The sequence below is a fragment of the Hemicordylus capensis genome, chromosome 17 (genome assembly GCF_027244095.1).
Source record: "Hemicordylus capensis ecotype Gifberg chromosome 17, rHemCap1.1.pri, whole genome shotgun sequence".
NCBI classification, from domain to species: Eukaryota; Metazoa; Chordata; class Lepidosauria; order Squamata; family Cordylidae; genus Hemicordylus; species Hemicordylus capensis.
The window spans coordinates 5,271,973-5,296,227 of NC_069673.1; the positions used below are offsets into that span (position 1 = coordinate 5,271,973).

General features: G+C 49.7%; 1 protein-coding gene across 6 annotated transcripts in view; it reads right to left on the reverse strand.

The window, feature by feature from the left end:
- Positions 1-24,255, reverse strand: part of AKNA (AT-hook transcription factor) — a 49,792-nt gene that overhangs the window by 18,630 nt on the left and 6,907 nt on the right. For all 6 annotated transcript variants that reach the window (XR_008312709.1, XR_008312708.1, XM_053281859.1 and 3 more), the window contains 17 exons: positions 23,602-23,676; positions 20,416-20,572; positions 19,012-19,166; positions 18,560-18,619; positions 17,804-17,931; positions 16,169-16,385; positions 15,167-15,321; positions 14,128-14,304; positions 12,411-12,687; positions 11,660-11,766; positions 10,452-10,705; positions 8,824-8,974; positions 6,301-6,471; positions 5,340-5,452; positions 4,431-4,544; positions 3,521-3,661; positions 209-322 (listed from right to left, as the gene is read on the reverse strand). Coding sequence is in view for 4 of the 6 variants with exons in the window: in XM_053281859.1 (XP_053137834.1) it covers positions 209-322; positions 3,521-3,661; positions 4,431-4,544; positions 5,340-5,452; positions 6,301-6,471; positions 8,824-8,974; positions 10,452-10,705; positions 11,660-11,766; positions 12,411-12,687; positions 14,128-14,304; positions 15,167-15,321; positions 16,169-16,385; positions 17,804-17,931; positions 18,560-18,619; positions 19,012-19,166; positions 20,416-20,572; positions 23,602-23,676 (2,566 nt within the window). In the remaining 2 variants the exon portion in view is untranslated. The remainder of the gene's footprint in view (positions 1-208; positions 323-3,520; positions 3,662-4,430; positions 4,545-5,339; positions 5,453-6,300; positions 6,472-8,823; positions 8,975-10,451; positions 10,706-11,659; positions 11,767-12,410; positions 12,688-14,127; positions 14,305-15,166; positions 15,322-16,168; positions 16,386-17,803; positions 17,932-18,559; positions 18,620-19,011; positions 19,167-20,415; positions 20,573-23,601; positions 23,677-24,255) is intronic.

Here is a 24,255-nt window from a genome sequence, read left to right on the forward strand (position 1 = left end):
CACTGACCAACAAACCGAGGCCTAAAAGGCACAGGCATCCTAATCCGTGCGGTGGAAGCCATCTGAGAAAGAATCGCTGCCTTCCGATGTATCTCTTTGCAGGGCAGAGCAGGTGTGTTCAAAGTGCTGCCACCACAAGTCAGGTATTATGCCTGCCTGACCCCACCCCGAAGATATTATGCCTGCCTGCAGCCCAAGCGTTTCTTACCATGCACAACTTGGCCCTTGGCGTGTCGGCTGCCCTTGCACAGGAAGCAGGGCTCTGTCTTCCGCTGAGTGCTATGCTGAGGGGGTCTGGATGAGCCCCTTGCGGAGGCAAAACCTAGAAGAGAAGGACAAGCAAGTCAGCACACTAAGCCACAACGCCCCCCTTTCCAATTCTGAAGCAGAAGTTCAGAGAAACAGCTTTGGTGGGGATGAAGCACTCGGTCTAAATGTATGTATTGAAGCAGCTAGGATACTGGGCTGTGACTCTGTCCAGAAGTCCCCAGTTCAGATCTCTCCTGTGGAACTCACTGCCACAAGATATTGTGATGGCCACTAACTTCGATTTGTCCTCTCTGCATTTCTCTAATCCCCTTTTCAAATTCAAAGCAACTCTTTATTGGCAGTCAACAACCAGCTTCATATGGTGAATAATCACTATAGGGATTATTCAGCAACAGTAGTAACAACAGAGAGCCAGCATAGCATAGTGGTTAGAGTGCTGGACTAGGACCGGGAAGACCTGAGTTCAAATCCCCATTCAACCATGAAACTCACTGGGTGACTCTGGGCCAGCCATGTCTCTCTGTCTAACCTACCTCACAGGGTTGTTGTGAGGATAAACATAACCATGTACACAGCTCTGAGCTCCAAAGAGGAAAAAGCGGGATATAAATGTAAAAATAAAATAAATTAATTAATTTAATTAAACAGCCGCAGCAAAGCAAGAATTTGTGCATACAACGGATATGACACAACTCTAACTCACAGACTAACAATCGAGTTAGCCGGAGTGTAATTGACTCCAGTTATTAACACGCAGTTTGCACAAAACTTAGCAACAAGACTTGAAATATCAGAATGCTGATAGAAAAGGAGGAGCATAATTAAAAGGGGGTTAAAATGATTCTTATCTGCCACTGGGTACAAGTCACGATGGCCTCTGAATGTGAGTGGCAGAGAAGCCACAGCAGGAGAGAGGGCATGCCTTCATCCCCTGGTTGTGGGCTTCCCGGAGGCATCTAGTGGTGCTGGACTAGAGAGCCTTGGGCCTGATCCAGCAGGGCTCTTCCTAGGTTGTTTGCAGGGCTAGACCAATAGAGATTAGACAGTCATCTTTCAAGGATGCAGCAGTATTTTCCTGCACCGCGCACAGGGCTGGATAAGAAGACCACCAAGGTATCTCCCAACTGCATGACTCTCTTAAGGTGATGAGAAGCCCAAGGTTAATGGGAGGAAAGGACCTAAGTATCAAGTACTACTACTATGGACACACACACACACCCTGCTTTTCAACCAAAGTTCTCAAAGCAGTTTTACATAGAAAAATCCACAGATAAGGTGGCTCCCGGTCCCCAAAGGACTCACAATCTTAAAAAGAAACATAAGGCAACAATAAGGCAAGATATCAGCCACAGTCACTGGAGGGCTGCTGTGCTGGGGTTGGAGAGGGCCAGTTGCTCACCCCCTGCTCAATACAAGAGAATCACCACTTGAAAAGGGGTCTCTTTGCTCAGTTAGCTGCAGAAGAACATGAAATAATTTCTGGGGTGTGAGTTCACTTCTTTTTTAAAAAATACCTGTGCCAGTTTTATAGTACCTCAAGAATATTCCATCCATTGGTGCAGTGCACTATCCCAATGGGGCGAAACATTTCCGTTGACCCCACCACAGGCACCCTGCTGTAACTTCAATATGGAATGGGAGGCTTCAAGAGGGTCCCAAACAGTGTTCCCTCTCCCAGGGATTCCCAGATGTTGACTACAACTCCCAGAATCCCCAGCCAAAGGCCATTGCAGCTGAGGATTCTGGGAGTTGTAGTCAACAACATCTGGGAATCCCTGTGAGAGGGAACACTGCTTGTTACCGAGGAAAAGTGGCGGTGGCTCCCACTGAAGCCGTTTAGTTTCCTTGGTAAGAAGCTGGTCTTGGGGGTTAGGGAAGCTAGAAGATGCATCGAGAGCTCCACTACAACCTTGATTAATGTTTAACAACATTTAAGGGCCCCAGTGGCTTTACACCTCTCCCGTGGTGGCAGCAGTTGCTAAGCACCGGCATTACAGAATCAGAGCTCGCAGGGGGGAAATAAGACACGGAGCTGGTTCAGACACATTTGAGTTCTGGCGACTAAATCTAACACAGGTTTGTGTCCACAGTCCAGTTAGGCAAGCCACGGGTTCAGAGGGCTCTGGAGCTAGCCGTGTTCCTCTGATTCGCACGTAAGGTATTCCCATGTTCCAGTGCTGTCCAAGTTGACGGCTGACCGTCAGATTTTTTTTTTTCCACTCAAGAGAACACGGAGCAGGATGCGTGCTCTTCTGAGAAGGAGCATCCTTACTTTGGGAGTGGAAACAACACACCTGCTGCAAGTTTGGGCTCCAAGTCTTTTCTCTCCCCCCGCCCCACTTTAAAAAAAAAAAAAAAAAGAAAAGGCAGCAGATAGCCAAGGGAGAGCTCTCAATCTGCCCCAGAACCACAGCAGGGACAAATGATTAATTCCCTCCTCCCTCCCCACTGCAGTCCTGACCTAGATTCTGATCAAGAACTGCTACCCCGATATCAGCCCGTTAACTGAGCAAAGAGGCACCTTTTAAAAGTGGCAATTCTCTTTACTGCACAGGGAGGGAGCAACTGGCCCTCTCCGTCCCCAGCACAGCATCCCTCCAGTGGCTGTTGCTGGTATCTCTCTTATGTTTCTTTCTTAGTCTGTGAGCCCTTTGGGGACAGCGAGCTGCCATTTTTTAAAGTGTATTGATATCTATATAAAAATGCTTTGGGAACTGCTGCAGAAAAACAGCATACAAATATTTGTTATATTCATATGTAATGTGTGCTGTCGAGTCGGTGTCGACTCGTGGTGCCCACAGAGCCCTGGGGTTGTCTTTGGTAGAATACAGGAGGGGTTGACCATTGCCTCCTCCTGCACAGTATGAGGTGATGCCTTTCAGCACCTTCCTAGATCGCTGCCAATAGTTTGGGAAACATACCAGCAGGGATTCGAACCGGCAACCTCTTGCCGCCTAGGCAAGTTACTTCCCCACTGTGCCATTAGGTGGCTGCTGTTTATTCTTCAAACACAAAACCATGCCAGTCTTAAGCATTCCGTTGTGAGCAAGAACTGCCTCCAGATGTTCATACAGGGACCTTATAAACCCCACCCCACGACTGTCTGAAGATCAGGAAATACCGAGCCAACTCATCTGTAGAAGATTTATGGAAGCCACACCACCCCTCTGTATTTGTGAAGGAGTCACTTGGGCATTACGAAAGGGACACACTTGGCACAAGCCAGCACCCAAGAATGGTGCGTTTGTACCTTCTGTCTCTCTGGCGCCTCGCGGAGATGCGGATTCTTCTGAAGGCCACAACCTAACTTCTTGGCAATAGGGGCAGGAGGCAGACGCTTCGCGGGCCTTCGGTTCTTGGGCTCTGGGAGTAGAAAGGGGGTACCGCGTCCCTGCAAAATCAAACACAATGCTGAGCTAGATGGACCACTGGTCTGATTCAGACCCTGCTTACACACAACGTCTAATCAACTTCTGGAATTCTCTGCCACAAGATGTGAGAACCAACAGCCTGGATGGCTTTAAGGCATGTTTAGATAAATTCTTGGAGGACAGGTCTATCGATGCCTACTAGTCCAAGGGCTGTGAGCTACCTCCAGCCGAAGAGGGAAGATGCCTCTAAATACCAGTCACAGGGGAGCAGCAGCAGGAGAGAAGGCATGCCCTCATCTCTTGTCTGTGGGCTTCTCGGAGGCATCTGGTGGGCCACTGTGGGGGATGCTGGAATAGACGGGCCTGGGGCCTGATCCGGAAGGGCTCTTCTTATGTAGGGTTATATGGACAAGCCTATACAGACCCAAGTCCAATTCATGGGGAGGGGAAAGAAATCCCACTAATCACCCCCCTGTCCCATACAATCAGCTGTTTGCACAGACATCCTGGGGCACACCTGGGAGAGAAAAGGGGTTTCTAATGCTCCACTTCTAGGTGTGTACATTGGTTTCCAGAACCAATGGAATCTGATACCAGTGGAGCCTATTTGTATCCGGTTCCACTGGTTCCAAAATGAATTAGTTCCATCCGAACACATTCCATCCTCAGATTGATCATCCCCCATTCATTTTTGTTCTCTTTATATGAAGAAACAAACAGAAACCAGAGTATATTTCTTACTTCAAACAGGTGGCAAAGGAAATGCAGACTCAGGTGAGGATTCCTTACCTGTGTAAGGGCCTTGGACGATGGGCTGATCTGGGGGTTTCGTCTGGGAAGTGGAGGCTACCGGGCGCTTTCCTCCCCAGGGCTTGGGCAGAGAACAGTCCGACTCCGAAGGGGCTGTAAGCAAGAGAGGGAGGGAGATACCACAGATTATCAGATTCTGGGTGTGTATAGTCATGTGTCACCAGAGTGGCTGAGGTGCCACAGAAGTAAATGTATTCATATGGCAAACCTATTTTGTCCAAGATCAAGGTTATGAGCAACCAAATTGCTCCTATCTTGCAGGGAAAGCCAGCTCTGCATAGCACAGATTGGCTGCTGCCTGTGCCGTCCCCAACTCCAACCCTCACAAACCAGTCCTGGTGTGGCTGTGTAGTTCATTTAAAATTGATTATCCCCTAAAAACAGGAAGTGTGTACAGAGAATAAATAAATTCTGTGCGTGACAGTCCGTCTGATGACTGAGAGGAGAAGCAAGATGGAAAACTGAGAGCATCATTCAAATTGCTTTATAAGTATGTCTGTAAAATGTGCTGTGAAGGCGTGTGTGTGTGTGTGGGGGGGAGCACACTTCCTTTGCAGAAGGAAAACCTCCCAGAGTGCATCCTGCTTCAAGGCATGTTCATGTGCACTCTCGGTATAAGACAACTCCTTGTATCATTAGACAAGATTAAGCGCAAGGAAAACCGGTGCAGCCAGCTTGCAGCAGAACCCAGCTGTGCATAGCACTGATTGGCTGGTGCTTCCGACGTCTCCAACCAAAACTAGCCCTATAAATGCGACTGAATCATCTGCTGTTCAGATTTTGCAAAGTGGGAGGTTTGCCCAGAAAGACTCAAGCCATTTCTGCCCCATTCCTCATGCTCTTCCAAGCGACAGCTGATCGAGGCTACAAAAGGCAGATGCTACTTACTGATCTCCAGCTGGGTCCCATCTTGCGAGAGCGATGCTTTCCTCCTCCACCTCTCCGGCTCAATGGTCACAGCTGGATCCTCAGGGCCGAGTCGGCTTTCCCCTAAAGTTTTGCTAAAGGATGAGATGGGGAGACAGAGACCCAGAAAATGGAGAATCATTTTGACACATATTCACCACTCCCTACGCTGCCGGAAGCAAGCCCAAAGGTGAGACTCTCCCTTCCTTGCCGATTCTTGCTGGAACCTTCAAACTTTGCGACAGTTAGGGTTAGAACAGCCCTCTCGTCCATTTTTTGTCTCCAGAGAATTACCAGAGAACTGAGATTCCCTAATTTGGTCTTTCTGGCTACAGATCTGCTACTCAGAGCACAAAGGCTCACATAACTGCACAGTCTTCCTCCGTTTACCCTACCTGCAACCTCCCTCCCCTTCCTCTGCTGTCAGTTTTCTAGATTGCAAGTCCTTTGGGGCAGGCATCTTTCCTCTATAAAGTGTCTGAAATAAGTATTTCATGTAGTTATAATTGGTACATATGCACACATCTTTACAGCTAGATATAAAACTATGGCTGGGATAAAATGGTTCCGTGCTTCACCAACCAATTTGCAAATGGAAACAAATGGGGGGAGGAATGGAGTTCAGCATAAGCCAGATGTGCATAGCACTGATTGACTAGTGCCCGTGGTGTCTCAAACCCAAATCCCATCTCCGCAAACCAGTCCAAGAGGATTGATTTTGCAGTTCTTTTAAAAATGATTTTTCTTAAATTAAGGAAAACAAACAAAAAAAGGGAAGAAGGAACATTTGAATGCTGTCTGTTTGGGCAGGGGCCCTACATGAGTTCACACAGGTGCTGGATTTAGAAATGTGCTTTGCGAGGATTGGCTTCCATCATTTCACACAAGCAGCAGATAGGACCATAGAAAGCTTCTTCATGCTGTGTGGGATTCCATCACCTACCTCTTTGGATTGGCACTCTTTCGGAAGCGGGCGCTGTCCTGGAACGGCAGACGGGCCCTAGAGGTACGTGGGGATGACGACAGCCTTGGGGGGCTGTGAGGTCGGTAGAGGGTCTCCGCCAGACTTTGCCGTAGCTGGGAGACTTCATTTTGTAGAGCTGCAATAGCCTGGCTGGGATGGGGAAAACACACACACACTATAAAGCAGGGCCGGTTACTCAATTGGCTATCTGTATACATAGTGAAGCGAGAGCTGTGTGTGTATATTATGTGACTAGGCAACTACAATTCCTTTCCAAGTAAACAGAAAACACACTACACAGCCTGAGGCTAGGTGGATGGTTACGAGGGACGCGGCCTTCTCTGTTTCGGCCCCCAGGGGTGGAAAGAAACTAACAAACCATTCAATCACAATTGGAACTAGAAACTGCAAGAAGCAGCAGAGGATTCTATACTTTTGATGTACTCTGGTGGAATCACTGTAGCCTGGGGGTTCTTACACTGGGGTGCCCAGATGCTGTTGGACTACAACTCCCATCAGACCCTGCCAAAGACCATGGTGGTACAGGTTGATGGGGGTTCTAGTCCCACAACCACCCAGATTTGCGAACCCCTGCTCCTGCAATTGCAATGAATAACATCTGCCACAAAAAGCCCAGCCCAGCCATGAACTAGGAAGGGGCGGACTGATCAGATCCGTCAGCTGAGGACTCCTGGCTGACTCACCTTTTTCGGCCCCTTGATTTACGGTTCTTAGAGCCCTAATGCAAAACACAGCCAGCTGCAGACGGAAGAGGCCTTCACCGCTGGAGGGAGATGCAGGCATTAACTCTAACACTGCCAGAAGCTTCCTAAAACCAGCGGCCAAACATGGGCCTGAGTTTGCGGGATGTCTCCTGAAGAGTTAAATACTCCCCTCCCAGAGTCCCCTCTCGCCCTAAAGGAGTTGGGGTAGTTTCCATTTCAGAAAGGTTGTTCCGAGTAGCACGGGTGCCATAAGGAATCAAGAGAGGAGGGTTGGCTTTCCGGCAGCGTCAAATCCGATCTGCCTTTATGGCTCTGCTGCGGAATCGGGCTGACATTGTTTGAAAGATTTCTGCAGGCGACAGGATCTTTTCCCTGCAAGCGTCCGAATGGATGGAGGTGTTCGCCGAGTGGAAAGCCCCACTAAGTCCGGTTGGGTCTGCAGATGCTGTTGGCCAGCAATGCTCGTCTCATCTACCACCTCGCCCCCGTTCCAGGCAGACGAAGATAAAAAGAGGGCCGCGTACCAATCCCCGTTCAGCCATGAAACCCAGCGGGCGACTCTGGGCCTGTCACGTCCCTCAGCCTCAACAACTTCACAGGGTTGTTACGGGGACAGACATCACCGCACACACTGCTCTGGGCTCCTCGGAGGAAGAGCGGGGTGCAGGTGTACAACAAGCTCTTCTGCAGAGGGAGCAGCAAACGAGGCTGCTAAGGGGACAGCGTGGGCATCCTGAGAGGTCTGGGTCTTTGGTCCAAATCACACAAACGGCATTACATAGGAAGATGACGGATATTTATATACCGCTTCTCAAGGAGAGTTCCCAAAGTGGTCTACATAGATATAAAGAAATTAAATTAAATCAGCAACAGCAGCCACTGGAGGGATGCTGTGCTGGGGGTGGATGGGGCCAGTTGCTCTCCCCCTGCTGGTCTTGGGGGAGAAAGCATGACTTGTCCCCTTAGCTAAGTAGGGTCTGCCCTGGTTGCATATGAATGGGAGACTAGAAGTGTTTGCACTGCAAGACATTCCCCTCAGAGGATGGAGCCGCTCTGGGAAGAGCAAAAGGTTCCCAGTTCCCTTCCTGGCAGCATCTCCAAGAGAGGGCTGAGAGAGACACTTGCCTGCAACCTTGGAGAAGCTGCTGCCAGTCGGTGTAGACAATACTGAGCTAGATGGACCTATGGTCTGACTCAGTAGATGGCAGCTTCCTGTGTTCCTGCTATATAAGGAGAGTCACCACTTTTAGTTCAGTTACCACTTTCTTCAGTTAGCAGAGGAAAGGGATTTTAAAGTGCTTTTTATTAAAGTGCTTGAGTGCTTTTAATTCAGAGCTGGAATTGTGCTCAACACAATGGTAAATGGACCTTCAGTTTCCAAGTGTATAAACAGATACACGGCCCCATGAATAAATCCATTATATACAGATGATTAAACCACTACATTTTCCAGCCTTCTGCATTGTCTTGATTAATTTCTATTCCTGGGACAGAAACCTCGCTCCAGAGGCAGGGAATCTTCCTCGCCCAATGAAGGCCACAGACATAGGTAGCTTGGCTAATAGGATGAACGAGAGCCCCAAATTCCTCCCAAAGTACACTCAGCTAGCATGGACGACTTCTGGAAGACTGACCCAGCTGCAGAGCTAAAAATGATATGTCAGCTGCCTCTGATCAGTCAACCAGTACAAACTGTGCCCATGTTTGCCACTTGTTCCACCACCACTGCCGCCCCTCGTTGGTTATAGCCAATCATCTCCTTGAAGGGCACACTTACTCTCGTTCCAAGCGCGAATCGAGGAAACTGTAGCAGAGTGCCTGAGCTGCAGAAAGTGATGGGGCAGAGGAACTGGGCGGAGAACATCTCGCTTCATTGGGAGGGGATTTGAAAGTGCCAAGTCCACCATGCATGTCAGAGTCGGAGCGAGCTGCGAGGGACAAGAACACCCAGTGATTTTTTGACCTTTGGAGAGAGTTCTCCTGTGACCAACCCAAAGGACCACTTCACACATGCACACCAGGTCAAGCCCAGTCCATTTACTGTAATCTAGCCATGATACAAAGTCCACCATAAAGCAAGAAAAGCCTGGCACACTGAGGAGAGCTGGCCTTGAGGTAGCGAGCATGAATTGCCCCCTTTGCTAAGCAGGGACCATTTGCATTTGAATGACTACATGTGTGAGCCCTGGAAGATCTTCCCCTGGGGGATGGAGCTGCTCTGGGAAGAGCATCTCGGTTCCAAGTTCCCTCCCTGGCAGCATCTCCAAGAGAGGGCTGAGAGAGACTCCTGCCTACAACCTGGGAGAAGCCGCTGCCAGTCTGTGTAGACAACTGTGAGCTAGATGGGCCAAGGGTCTGACTCAGTATATGGCAGCTTCCTATGTTCCTGCACAGTCAGAAGCATTGCAAACTATTACAAAACTCATGATGCCTTAATGGTCCATAGTGATCCACAGGATTCGCTTTGGCTTTGGAACATGCAAAGCACTCTGGCCTGGTTCAGATGCAACGCCACAATTAAGCGTTAGGAGCACAAGCCTCTGAGCGGCATGCTCCATCTTGCTCTTTGTGCAAAAGGGGAGGAGACCAAGTTTCCTTTTTAGGAGCATTAGCGGTTTTTGTGGTCCAATACATATCGCAGCTTCCCCTCTCTTCTAGACTCCGGAGACAGTGGTTTGTGCAACCCACAGCTCCACAAACTTGGACAAAATCAGAAACCATGGCTTACAACAAACGGGGGCCAAAGCTGTGAGCTCAATCTCACAAGAGTAGAGAAACTAAGAGGTCACACCAACGGCTTCGAGGTCACATCTCGAGGTTTGGAGATGGGTTGGGAGGGAGGGAGGTAGCGTCGCAGCAGCATTCAGGGACATAGTCCCAGGTTCGAGGGGCAGCAACGGAGAAGGAGAAGAGCAGTTTAAATGAGGAGGTCCGTGGCACTCTAAAAGGGAATTCGATCTATAGGAGGCTGCAAGGGAGGGAGACAGGATGGAGGCGTTTGAGCGAGCAGAAGATCTTTGAGGCTCCGGGGGAGAGTTCCAGGCATAAGGGGCAGCGAGGAAGAAGGGACAGAGCCATTTGATGGAACAGAAGATCAATCGAGCTCTGCCAGGGGGAGGTGATTCTAGGCATAAGGAGCAGCAAGGGAGAAAGGGGGAGTCTTCTGAGGGAGCAGGAGATCTATAGGGCTCTAGGAGTGAGTTCCAGGCACAAGGGGAAATGGAGCAGATGATCAGGAGGGAATTCTAGGCACAAGGGGCTGCCAGGGGGCAAAGGGGGCATTCACTGGAGGGAACCTCTGGAGGGCTGAGGGTGCTGGAACTGGAGGAATGAAAGTCACCGACAGGGACAGGCAACCTTTTGAACCTTCTAAGGAGCTCAAAGCAAAACGTAGCTTCTACTCACTGCTCTCTGTGTCCGGCTCCACCTCGCTGGCAATGCTCTCTGTCCACCTGGGAGGGGAGGCTGCCTGGAGTGGGCCTCTGTCACCGGGCGGGCCGTGCCTCTCCACGGTGCCCTCAGCTGGGCCATTCCTGGACAACGTGTCCGTCGCTAGGGGTTCCACCTCAACAGGTTCTTTCCTCCGAGATGCTGGTTGGAGGACGGCGGTGGGAGCAGCATCGGCTGTCAGAGCATATTTCCCCTGCATGCCACGGGACCTGGGCACAGGGCAGAACAGAGGCATCACCCAACAGGACCTCAACCTTCTGCTCAGAGGTGTGTCGTCTCCTAACGCTCCTTCGCTATTGGGCAATCTAGTCCCGTGTCAGAAAGGCGGGGCCCGAGCCCAGGAACCTTAATATACAGAAGGTTCCATGGTCCAATCCCTGGCAGTGTCAGCTGGTAGGGCTGGGAAAGATCCCTGAAGTGGCTGCAGCCAGTCAGTGTGGACAACACTAAGCTAGGTGGACCAAGACTCTGAGGGAGTAGAAGGCAGGGTCCTGCATTCCTATATGTTTAGAAGAAGCCAAGAACGTCCACACTCAGGTTCATCTAAACCAGAACTTTATCTCCTACAGGTTCACAAGCAGATTAAGATAATATAGCAGCTATCTGCTTTTGAAGGCCTACAGACACCTCTGTGGCATACTTCTCGTGAACATGGAGGTATCTGCCTCGATAGCCAGACAGTTTTTAGCTATCAAGGCTAAAACCCAGCGGTAGATCTAACATCATTAATATGTCTAGTTTTCCTTCCTCCCTGCCACGCCTTAAAAGTCACCTCAGAGCCAAAACCCATGTGGTCCAGCCAGTTCTCCTAATGTTAAAAGTCTGTGTCCATTTCTCTTGTTTCTGCTCCAATTCACACACAATTCTTTCCTCTCTCCAAACCAGTATAGGGTCAACTCAGCCTTTGGTTTAATCTGTTCTGACTTCAGATCTCTACCACTTACTTCCATGTTTATCAGCAAGAAACACACTTCTGTGGGTTGATGGAGAGGAGAGGAGAGGAGAGGAGAGGAGAGGAGAGGAGAGGAGATCCGTACCTAAAGTGAGATGAACGGAAAGGAAGAAAAGAAGGCAGGCAGGCAGGCAAAGAAAGAAGAGAGGGGTGGGGGGAGAGAAAAGGCAGGGGGGAAAGTAAAAAAAGAAAGAGAAAGAAAAATCCGCACCTAATGTGAGATGAATGGTACTTTGGCACCTGAGCCAAGGGAGAGACCCGGCTGGCTTCTGACCCCACGAACCCGCTGTCTGTCTCTGGGGACACAATGCGAAGCTCCTGCAACAGAGGGAAAAGGCTGACCTGAGCAGGGGCCGTGAAGATCCAGTGTGGTATAGCAGTTAGAACAGGGGCAGGCAACCTTGCTTCTCTAGATTTTGCTTGACTACAATTCCAAACATCACTGACTATTGGCCATCGTGGCTGTGGTTAATGGGAGTTGCAGTTCCGCCACAGCTGAAGAGCCAAGGTGGCCTACCCCTGGGTTAGAGTATTAGACTACGACCGGGGAGATTCGAGTTCAAACCCTCATTCATCCCCGAAGCTCTCTGTATGGCGATGCTCCTGATAATGCTGCTGGGAATGTGATAAGGTCTACCAAGCCCCTTCCCCCAAACCTTGCTTTCCAGCAGCACTGAACAGAGAAGGCTGTGCCAAGAGGAAGAATGCTCCCTTGGGCCTCCATCAGGGCTCACAACAGCAACCTTTTAGAGTCAGACGGGACGTTCGAGGTCTTCAACCCCCTGCCCAGGGCTGGAATCTGCTACAGCCCACTGGGACCGCAGAATCCATCAGTCCCAAGACTGCAGGACCCGTCAGCCCTGGGGATTTGCATTGACCTGCTCTGGGCCCTCCATTCCCAAACACACGCCACACTTTGCACACCCGGCAACCTCTGCCGGCCATTCCGGACCAACACTTACTTCGGGCAGTGCTGGGCTCGTCTTCCGGAAGGACTTCTGGCCGGCCCGTTCCGAGGCGATGCTGCCCGCGATGCTGGCCATGCTGCTCTGTGGGGAGAGCGGCTCCTGCTGCCTCCTGGAGGTTGGCTTGGGAACTGCAGTCGAGGCCCTCTTATTCTCAGCGGAGCCCCGAGGAACCGACTCCTCCACCTCCACGGAGGGCAGGCCGCTGAGCCGGGAGGCCGGCGGCCGGCGCTTTCTGGGTGGCAGGTCAGGAGGCTGCCTCTCTCGGGGCTGCCTTTTAGAGGCAAAGGAGAAAAATGTCAGGGCCTCGACAGGCAGAGTCGCCAACCCTGGCGCAACAACCCTTGAACCAGTTAGGAAGCTGGCCCTAGAGCGTGCCACTTTCAGTGGGAGAAGTGTTCTTATTAGACCTCGCAGGCAACAGCCAAGAGCTCTAATGGCGAGGGGCCTATCCCCGCAAGGACTTCCAAGAAGCCCCAGAAGGCACTTGCTTTCCGATCCAACGTGTCAGACCGCGGCCCACGGAAGTCCTCCCACAGCGCTCCCGACCGCTGGCATCTGAGCCGGTTTTGTTGTGCCGAAGCCATGCCGCAAGGGGGTCTTTGCAAGGGCAGAGAAGTAAAGCCAGGTATTACATAAGCAAAAAGGAGCAACACAAAAGCAGCGGCTGTGCCAATCATCACGTGGAAAACGGCCAACGATACGAGAACGAAGAAAGAGCCTGCTTTTGATTCTTGCCACTCTCTCCTCCCTCGACTGCTCCTCAAGATGTCATGCTTTGCTTCCCTCCCAGCCAAATCCTTTCTCCGTTCGTGTTTTCTGCTCCCAGAGTCCCACCCTTTAAATCTGGCCTGCCAGCTCGGACTACTAAGTAAGGAACAGCCAAAAGCTCCTTTGTCCGACTCTGGGAAAAAGAGAGAGAGAATGTAAAGGCGTCTTTGTCTGGTGGTCTGACTCGATGGAGCAAATGCAGATAAAAACAAACCCTGTTTCTAATTTTGGTCACATCCCGGAACACCCACAGCCTCTATCTGCTAATAAAGGCATTCCATCAGTATCTGGGGCCAGTGTGGTGCAGCGGTTAGAGTTAGAGACCTGGGTTCAAACCCCCACTCATCCATGAAGCTCATTAGATGCCCTCAGACTTATCGCTCTCACAGCCTAGTCTGCCTTACAGAGCTGTTGTGAAGATAAAATGGAGGGGTAGGAACTTGCACACCACTCTGAACTCCTTCGAGAAAAGGTAGTGTTTAAAATGAAAGAAGTAGACTATATGTGCTCGTATGACAAATTTCACTACCTAAAATATGGTATCTGCGTGCTGATTCACATTTCACTTCCTAATGCTGAGATGTGGACATGCACACACCCCAACTTTGAGGAGAAGGACCCAATTCACCAACACCTTTAGTACTTCTGTGCATATGTAGCACATCCAAGGAAACTGGGGACCACAAGAAACCTAGATCCTATGACCCCCAGGCTCCTTTGATGTTTCCCATGCCTCCCTGCGAGATAGGTTGGGCTGATGGCGAGTGCCTGGCCCAAAATCACTTAGTAAGCTTCCTGCACTTGGGTCTCTCCAGTCCAAGTTCCACACTCTAACCACTACACCACACTGACTCACAAATACTGGCACCACACCTGCATTGGCAGCAGGCCAAATGGGCATTCCGGACTGTGGACGCATGGTTCCTTCTCCTGCGTGACTTACTGCGAGGATGAGATGCGAGCGGTGCCGTTCATGTTAGCTGCCATTCTGCGGGAGCTGTCCTTTGTCCCAGCATCCCCTGCAGTTGGACCGTCCACGTCCTCCGGGGACAAGTGCCGTTTGTCCGGCTGCAGCTGTTCCAAGCTCATCGCTTCTGGAAGAGACTTGAAGCTGCTATAGCTGGTGGCAAGAGACAATGGGTTAAGTGAATCAGCCTGAAGCCAGGGACCCGCAAAGGCAAGGTCACGCAGGAGGCTTCCTGTGCTCCAAATAAGGTACAGCCGTGAAAAGAAACAGCTGACCTTACATTTTAACAGTAACTGCCGCCCATCATTCTGGAGTTAAAGATGCCCTGCAGCATAGCAAGACAATGCGTAAAATGATCGATCCGGCTCGCTCACCCTGGCTAGCTCTTCCGGGAATTTGCATTTTGGTTTCTAGAGGTCACTGTTTGTTTTTGTTTTTAAATTGTGTGGATATTTGTCATTTTTAATTAGTATTTTACTATACAGGACGATTTTGCTAATTGTGGGTTCAGCACTCGCGGTTTCACATATCCACGGTCAGGTAATAGACCTCAGTATACGTGGGTGGTGGTGGGGAGGATGCTGTAAATATCCACGTATTCACGGGTGGCTGGAAATGTCCTTGGAGATAATTTCCGGCCACTATTTTGAGTTTGGCAGAGACCGGGAGCCATTTTATGACTTTTTCCCAGCCTTTAAAAAAGAGAGAGAGAGAAAAAAACTTTCAGCCATGTTTTTCCGCTTGGGGGGCATTGCTGGAATGTGGGGGACTGCAGAGCACAGTAGGGCATTTTATTAGGTGGTCTTTGCCCGTTTCCCTGCCCTTTGGAACCTAGACCCGGATTCCCATTGCCCCAATGCCTCGGTATTCAAGGTTCCAGCATCCACGGTGCTAGCCGAGAACAGAACCCCCACAAATGCTGAGATTCTGCACTGGTACATCACGGAAGAGACCCACTTGGGTTGGGCTCGTGTTCGCTTATTCACAGAGTGCATGCAAAAATCCATCCACTTACTGGTCTAGCAGGTGATCAAAATCCTCCTCCACTTGGAGCTGCTTGTGCCGCAGAGGGTCAGGGATGCCCTCCCCGTCTGCCTCACTCTCGCTGCTGACCGAGCTCACTTCGGCATCCACACAGACTTGGTAGCGGCTGTCTTTGGGGATGGGAGCCTTCAGAGCAGAAAGGAAGGGCATGAGCAAGGACGGTACCGAAAACAACAACAACAAATATTTATATACCGCTTTTCAACAAAAGTTTACAAAAGTTTACATACTAATGTGAAATAATAAATAAGATGGATCCCTGGCCCCAAAGGGGTCACAATCTAAAAAGAAACGTAAGACAGACACCAGCAACAGTCACTGGATGTACTGTGCTGGGGTTAGCACGAATAACTAATAATAGCACTAAGAACTAGCACTAATAGCACTAATCAACAGCACAGTTAACAGATGGCTGTGAGTGGTTTACAAATCACAAGTTTTGTCTACTGGCATAAAACTCCGTATTGGTCAAAAGCTTGCACGTATTTTAACATCAAATTTAGTGATGAAATTATTATTTTGCGCCCTGTGTTAAATACAAAAGAGGGCTCCTGCTAGGGCAGCACTATTACGGAGATACATGTGATAATATCAGATGTGTCTCCCTGCTATGTAATAATTTTCTTTTATTTGGGGATGCTTCTTCTGTTTCTGTTGCAATTCCATAAGGAAGTCTGAAACACAAAAACCAGACAGGCACAGAAACAAAGATTCAATGAAGATTCACTCCGTAAAAAAAAAGAGAGAGAGAAAGGTTCTTCACACTTAAGGAAGAGGGGATTGGAAACTGAGCTGTCCAGATGTGGCCCAGGGCCTCCAGTTCCTGATCACTGTGTCTTGGTGGAGGGGAAACCTTCTAAATCCTTCATGCTTGAAATACTCATAAACACACACTGGACACATGGACACACATAAACACACACCAATCCCCCACCCAGGAAAACCCAGAGCAAGCAACAGCGTTATGTCCAACCTCAGGGTACGGAGTGCGAAGGGCTGGGGTCGGGGCTTGTATGGATGGAGTCGGGGACCTCATCTGGGCTGCCGAAGCCTGCGATGGCAGACAACCAGGGGATCTGGCTTCCTCAGAGTTGCTCTGGGCAACCAGCTGGTTCTGCAAAGCTGGATCAAGCCGCTCCTTCAGCTCCTCCAAGCGCATCTCCAGGCGGAAGATCTCCCCTTCCACCACCCTGGAAGACAGCAAACAGTCAGCAGATGGGAAGGGGGTGCTAGAAAGCCAACATCTCATGGAAGAAACACTAAACTAGCATCACCTCTGGAAGATCTCTGCATAGCGGGGAACTGTACACTCCCTCTCTTCTCCCTCTCACATAACACTAGAACCAAGGGTCATCCTCCCATGAAATTGATTGCTGGGAAATCTAGGACCAACAAACGGAAGTACTTTTCCACACAATGCACAATCAACTTGTGGAATTCTCTGCCACAAGATGTGGTGACAGCCAACAACCTGGATGGCTTGAAGAGGGGCTAGGATAACTTCATGGAGGAGAGGTCTATCAATGGCTACTAGTCGGAGGGCTTTAGGCCACCTCCCGCCTCAGAGGCAGGATGCCTCTCAATACCAGTTGCAGGGGAGTAATAGCAGGAGAGAGGGCATGCCCTCAACACCTGCTGTAGGCTTCCAGCAGCATCTGGTGGGCCACTGTGTGCATATGAATGGGAGACTTGATGTGTAAGAACTGCAAGATATTCCCCTCAGGAGATGAAGCCGCTCTGGGAAAAGCAGAAGGTTTCAAGTTCCCTCCCTGGCTTCTCTAAGATAGGGCTGAGAGAGATTCCTGCCTGCAACCTTGGAGAAGCCGCTGCCAGTCTGGGTAGACAATAGTGAGCTAGATAGACCAATGGTCTGACTCAGTATATGGCAGCTTCCTGTGTTCCTGTGACTAGATGGGCCTCCTTGGGCCTGATCCAGCAGGGCTGTTCTTATGTTCAGCATGTCAATGTTTGGGGCAATGCTTAAGTTATTAGTTTATGGGTATACCACAGCGGAGGAAAGGACTCAAGCAGGAGAGGTTAAAGATTAACAAAATTATGAACATTGCCCAGAAAGTGTCTGCTAACTGGGCAAACACGCTTTAAAATAGTAGCTCTCACACTGAAGAGGAGGAGGAGGAGGAGATTGCCCCTATTCAGTCCAGCACAGTGTCTCTCCAAGGGCTGTTGCTGGTGCCTATGGTGTGTTCCTTTTTAGATTGTGATCCCTTTGGGGCAGGGAACCATCTCGAGGCCCTCTTGTGGCATGCAGCTTGGGCACCATCTCTGCTCACTGGGCTAAGAGGTAGCATTGGCTCTCTCCTGTTCAGCAGGGGACAGCAACGGTCCCTGTGCAGCCCAGAATAGCATCCCTCACTGGGACTCTTGCCGGCATCTCCCTTGTGTGGCTTTTTAGATTGTGAGCTCCTTTGGAAAAGGGAACCTCCTCCTCCTTACACTTTTTCTCCTACGGAAACTGCTCTGAGAGCTTGAAAAGCAGTATATTAAATCATCACAAGAGTGCCATCTTTGCTTGTTTATGTGCCATGCCTTCTTCCTTCTATGGATCATTATGTCACTTGGGGAATTATCCCGAGGGCAATATACATACCGATCTGGGTCAAAATCTCCAAGCACCTCAGCAGATTCCAGGTGGTTCTGCACCTGCCGGGATTGTTCTCGGGCCTGCAGGTAAGCCCTCTCCAGGGCGGCCTGAGCTTCCTTCAGCCTTGCAAATCCCTAGAGCAGCAGCAAGATTAGAGAAGGCAACCATCAGCTCCTGCCTCCAAACTTGAGTTGGGAATTTGCACTCCAGGGATGCTAAACTAAGGGGTGGGACACAGGGACATAGGAAGCCGCCTTCCTGCAAGTCGGGCCTTTGGTCCATCTGGCTCAGCGTGGCCCACACGGACTGGCAGCAGTTCTCCAGGGTTTCAGAGAAGGGTCTTTCCCGGCACTTCCTGGAGATGCTGCCAAGGACGGAACCCAAGACCTTCTGTGTGGGGGACACGTGTTTTAACACTGAGGTTTCTCCCATCCCTTGAATGCTCAATCTGCAGGAATTAGCAGATGGCAATGCTGAGCTCCAGTCCCTAAAAGAGCTTCTCCCACTGATATCTGCAGCAGGGTTCAGAGGTGCCCTTTTCCTCAACGTCTCACTTCTTCCTCTACAATAACCATACGGGCCCAACTATACAGGTTTCGTGTAAGAATTACCCCAGGGCAATGCAAATGAAGCTGTCTTTACATTCTAAAGGACTGTGCACTAATCGTAAAAACCGCCACTCCAAAATACTTCCCACAAATCATAGGAGCCTCAGAGAAACCGCTACATTCCTTCAATGCAGAGAGAAAAGTCTCTGGGTACCTTTAGCTGGTCCTGTGGTGTCAGCCTCCCCGTCCAAATTAACTCCTCCAAGGATTCCACCTAAATAAAGAGCATGCAGCATATTGATCAAAGTTTCAATTTTGGGAGTTGGCAGAAATACAATTCCTGGATAGGCCTCTTGGCCACTTTGTTCCAATTTCATAGAGCATGGTCTTGAAATTTTTTATTTGTGTGTCCCTCCCCACTTTAAAACACCTCCTTGTGCAAGCACAAAAGAGTCTTCCCCCCCAAAGCATCTAGGTAGAACACACACAATACAGATGTCTTGGTGTAATACCATGACACTCTTTTTAAAAAGATTTGGTTTTTTTAAAAAGCCTGCATGTACCCGCACGGGTATTTGGGACAAGTTACATCCATTCACCACCAAGTCGTAAGCTTATGAATTCCCCCCATCCCCACTGGGTACCATATCCCTGCAACCTACTTGCCTGTGTCTGAAATTTCCTCACTTGGGCAGCTAATACACGTGTCAAATGATCTCCCGAGAAAGGCTGGGCAATGGAGTTGGGTCCATCTGCTCTGGAAACCCCAGTGGCCACAGAATTAGGAAGGGAAGAAGATGTCATCTGCTCTCCTGACAATCCTGCAAAACAAACAGATGAAAATTTCATCTTTGTACTGGCATTGCCAAAAAAAAGCATGAGCTTCTCCAACTCAACTCAAGAAAAATAAAAGAGCTTTCCTCCAAACAGGACCACAGTGCCAATTCTAAATCACTGGCCTTCAGAATAGCACCGGCATATTCAAGGTGTGGAAGGTGGCAAACCAAGTTTCATGAGAATGCTTCGGTTCTCTGACATGATGCAAAGCCATGGTTAGCTAAACAAACCACGGTTTTACTCCAAGTCTGAACCCTGACCAAGCCAAGAGAAAATATCTCTTTAAGAAGTGGCAGACAGAAATGAGTGAATTTTTCCTGACCATTATTGGTGAAATGTATGAGATTCAGATTCAACTTAGATCTAAACAAGTTCAACCGTGTTTTGACAGTTGTGTTGCTTTGTGACTGCCACATGACCTAGTGATATATATTTTTCTGACTTGCATGTCATGGGCAAATCACAAAGTTTTGTTTAAGAGAGTACATTGCTGAATTACAATTCCCATCATCCTCAGCTACAATTTTTTTGTGTGGCTGGGGAAGATCTATTGCGTAGTTTGACTGAACATTGACCATATGCTTGAGACATGCTACGTATAGGTATGTTTTATATGATGATGATTATTATTATCTATATACTGCTTTGCAGCAACAAGTTCAAAAAGTTCTTGAAGGGATTTAGAGAGCAAAAGGTATGAGAAAATGGTTCCCCGTCTCCCTCCCCACCAAAAAATCAATAATTCAATCAATCAGCTCAATCTCTCCATCAGACACATGCACACACCAGAATAAATAAAGAAGAAATTTTTAGAAGAGCCAGTGTGGCATAGTGCTTAGAGTGTTGGACCAGGACCGGGGAGACCTGAGTTCAAATCCCCACTCAGCCATGAAACTCGCTGGGCGATTCTGGGCCAGTCAAGTCTCTCTCAGCCTAACCTCCCTCACAAGGTTGTTGTGAGGATAAACATAACAATGTACACTGCGCTGGGCTCCTTGGAGGAAGAGCGGGATACAAGTGTAAAAATAAAACAAATAAAATACATAGCCACTGCAATGCTAGACTGAAATGGGGGAGCTGCAATCCCCTGCTAAATGTAGACGGGAGCCTGAATTTCAAAATCTAGGCTTTTTGCACACAGCAAACATACATATGCTGTATGTGTGTATGCCACATGTGTGATCCATCCCACAGAGCACTGTCTACAGGCATCCTGGAAGGCTCTGGACCTACCCTCGTTCCATGCAGCAACCGGGGCGGGACCGGAGCTCCCCGTCACTTCCGCTGCTCGGACCTGGGGGATGCTGAAGGTCAAGACCTTGGAGCCTCGAGGCAACGCCCCCCTCTGCATCTCACGGCTGGGCTTCGGAGGGTCGGCATACAGGCGCACCTGAGAGACCAAAGGAACGCGAGGAGTTGCTCGGTCTGAACATGACTTTCCAACATGGGGGACGGCAGACAGGTCAAGCTGTTCACTGCAGCAAGCTCCGGACATGACGTTATTATTATTGCGACTTAGATGTCTATCCTGGCTTTCCAATGCTCAAGGCACACTCTTTCTCTCTCTCTCTCTCTACCGAGTCAGAACCTTGGTCCAGCGAGCTCAGGATTGTAGACAATCAGTGCAGACCCGTGATTCCCAAGGTGGGTTCCTCCACATGCTGCTGAACAACAACTCCCATCATTCCCAGCTACAATTCATTGTGGCTGGGCGTGATGGGAGTTGTAGTTCAGCCATATCTGGAGAGGAACCCAGCTTGGGAGCCACGGGTGTAGGCAATCCCGAGCTCGACGGACCAGGAGTCTGTTCCTAGCCTGCCCCAGAATCCTCGGCAACACAAAGGTTGCCGCAGATAATGCAGAAAGGAGGTTCTCCGCTGGCAGCTTCCAGGCCAAAGAAGCCAGGCCTCTGGGAAACTATGGCTCCCTCCCTCTGTGCTGCACCGTTTTCCAAGCAACAGCGACCCCCAACCGTAGAAAACTAGGCTGCCAAGGAGGACACACGCATTCCATCCATCAACAGCTTCAGGAGCCGCCCTCCTGGCCAACCTAGTTGCCTCCCTCCTTTTGTTTGCTCTTGCTCATTCTTCTGGGCTGGCCAGAGCTCAGCACGGGATTTCGATAATCCTCCCACCATCTGTGCACTCGGCCGCCCTCCCTCCGCGACCCACAGGCCAGAGTTCATTTGGAGCTCAGTCTGTCCCACTCTATTTCAGCCCCCAGAGCCCAGAGTCACCCATTGAAATGGATCGCCGGGAGCCCGAGGACAGAGAAACGAAAGGACTCTTGCAGGGTGATTAACCTACGGAATCTGTTGCTATTTGATGCGACGGCCACAGACTTCAATGGTTTGAAAAGGGGATTTGCCCGATTCATGGAGGAAGAGGAGGAGTCTGTCTGTGGCTGTTTGACATGACAGTAGTATGGCGCCTCCATGGTCCAGGGCAGTGTACCTTGTTACCAAGACATTAACAACTCCAAGTACCACATGCCAAAGGATGCAGGAGGGCTGCTGCTTTCATACCCTCCCCATCCCACTTCTGTGGACAAAATGCCCAGCTAGGCGGACCCTGGGCCTAACCCAGCAGCTCAGAGGCTCTTCTCATTTTCTGAGAGACTCTTTCACTTCTCGCGGCTTCCTCGCTTCCCCTTTCTGGGCTGCTGCACTGTGGTTTCAAGGGTGCAACCCAGGAGTAGAAAGAACCTGTTGCAACGCCGAGCTGCACGTCTTCCGGCCGTGCTCACGCTTCCTGTTAGAGCAAAGAAACTGAAGCTCCTTGACTCTGACGGGGCAGCAGTAACTAGTGGGAGTGCCTGAGGCTTAAAAAAAAACCCAACCCCAAAACCTCTTAGCGGCTTCTCTCTTTTGAACAGAGCTCAAACATCTCCAGAGCGGCCATCTCAGCCCCTTCTTTCCCACTTCTGTGATGGGATGTGGTGCCAAACGGCGATTTCTCGGCATAGACAAGATACCGCCTTCGTGCTCAGGGTGGGGGGTGACCCGATATCCTTGCCAACGGGGCCAAGAAGCACCTTGACAGTGGTGACTTGCTTCTGTTTAGCAAGGGGGGAGCAACTGGCCCTACTCAGCCCAACATTGTGGCTGTCGCTGGCCTTTCTTCTTGGGTTCGGGGGCCCCTTTTGCGAGGCAAACCACTCCAGGAACCTTTGGGGCTGGAAAGCGGGGGGCTCCATCAATAATAAATGAGCCGCCCCCTCAGGCAAAGGCTGGCCTCGTCAAGGGACCCATTAACGGGGCCAAGAGGCACCTTTATAAATGGCGGCTCTCTTCTGTTGAGCAAAGAGAGGCCATAGCGCTCCCTAGTGGCTGTTGGTTATCCCTCCCTTGTGTTCCTTGTTAGGCTGCCACCCCTTTCGGGTGGGAAGCTATCTTGAAGCCCTCTTGTGTGGCACACAGGTTGGGAATCTCTCCTCCTAACTGGGCCAAGGGGCCCCTTTTACAAATTATTATTTACAAAGGAGGCAGCTTTGAACGTGATGGATCCCCTATATTTAGCACTGGGAGAGCAACTGGCCCTGTCCAACTCCAGCACAGCATCCCTCCAGTGGCCACTGCTGGTGTCTTTTCGTGGGCCCCTATGGGGACTGGGAGCCATCCATCCACCTTATTTACTTATTTATTATTCCTCTATGTAAACAACTTTGGAAAGTTTTGCTGAAAAGCAGTATATAAATATTTGTAGAAGGAGGAGGAGGACAACGAGGACTGGGACCCCCTTTGGAGCAAGGGACCATCTTCTCATTCTATTTCTCTCATCTCAAACCCTGCTCATGACTCCACCACTAACAGAGATCCAGTTGGCGGGGACTAGAGACAGGACCTTTTCGGTTGTGGCCCCTCGGCTTTGGAACGCCCTCCCTGAAGAGCTTCGCCATGCTCCCTCCTTCAGTGTTTTTAAGAAACATCTTAAAACACACCTTTTTAAGGAGGCTTTTTAATGCACCATTATTATTTTTTGTTATATCTGGTAGGTTTTTTCGCTTTTTATAATTTTCAGTTTTAATTTGAACCTAAGGATTGTGGTTTTTAATCTGACAACTTTCTTCTTCTTTTTTTCTTTTCTTTTTAAATTTAGTTAATTTTATTACTCTGATTGTACCTTGTGTCTGTCTTATTGTTGTGAGCCGTCCCAAGCAGAAGTCCACTGGAGGGACAGGGTATAAATATTTTAAATAATAATTATTATTATTATTATATTGCTGTGTAAACGGTTCTGGCCACTTTTATGTTACCATTAAAAAAAAATCAGACTATAAATATTCTAAATAAATACAGCCCACCTGGATCAGGCCATTTTGGGCTCTAGGTAAGGACCTGCCTGCTTAAATGCTCCTCCATGCAAAACCAATTCCCTGCACATGAAGAAAGGAAGTACTCCACAAAACGGCGATTCCTACCTTGGCCCCCAGCCGTAGCCGGTCAATGGTGTTCTCCGCTTCGGCATACTTGGTCAACAGTTTGTGGTAATCCTCCTAAACAAACAAACAAACAAACAAACAATCAGAGGTGGGATGTATTTGGTGCATGCTGAGTGAAGGGATGAAAAATATTAAAAGGCTAAACATTAAGTATCGGTTTATACTCCTAAGTATCAAGTATAAGTATTGGATGGGGGACTACGTGTGAGCACTGTAGGAGAGGATGGGGCTGTAGCTCTGTGGAAGAGCATCTGCTTTGCATGCAGAAGGTCCCAGGTTCAATCCCAGGCAGCATCTTGAGGAGAAGACTAAGGAGAGAGATGATAGCCGTCTTGAAATATCCTATATGATTATGGCCAAATCCTTTTTGTCAGGCATATTCTGATGCAATTAGCAGGAACTAAGGGGTCCAGTGGTACAGCATTTGCAGAAGGTCCCCGGTTCCATCCCTGGCAGCATCTCCAAGTAGGGCTGGGAGAGACCCCTGCCTGAAACCTTGGAGAGCTGCTGCCAGTCACTGTAGAACAGGGCTGCAGCTCCCAGGCAGGAGTATCTCCCAGCCCTACCTGGAGATGCTGCTGCTGCCAGGGAGGGAACCAGGGACTTCCTGCATGAGTGCAAGCAGGTGCTCTC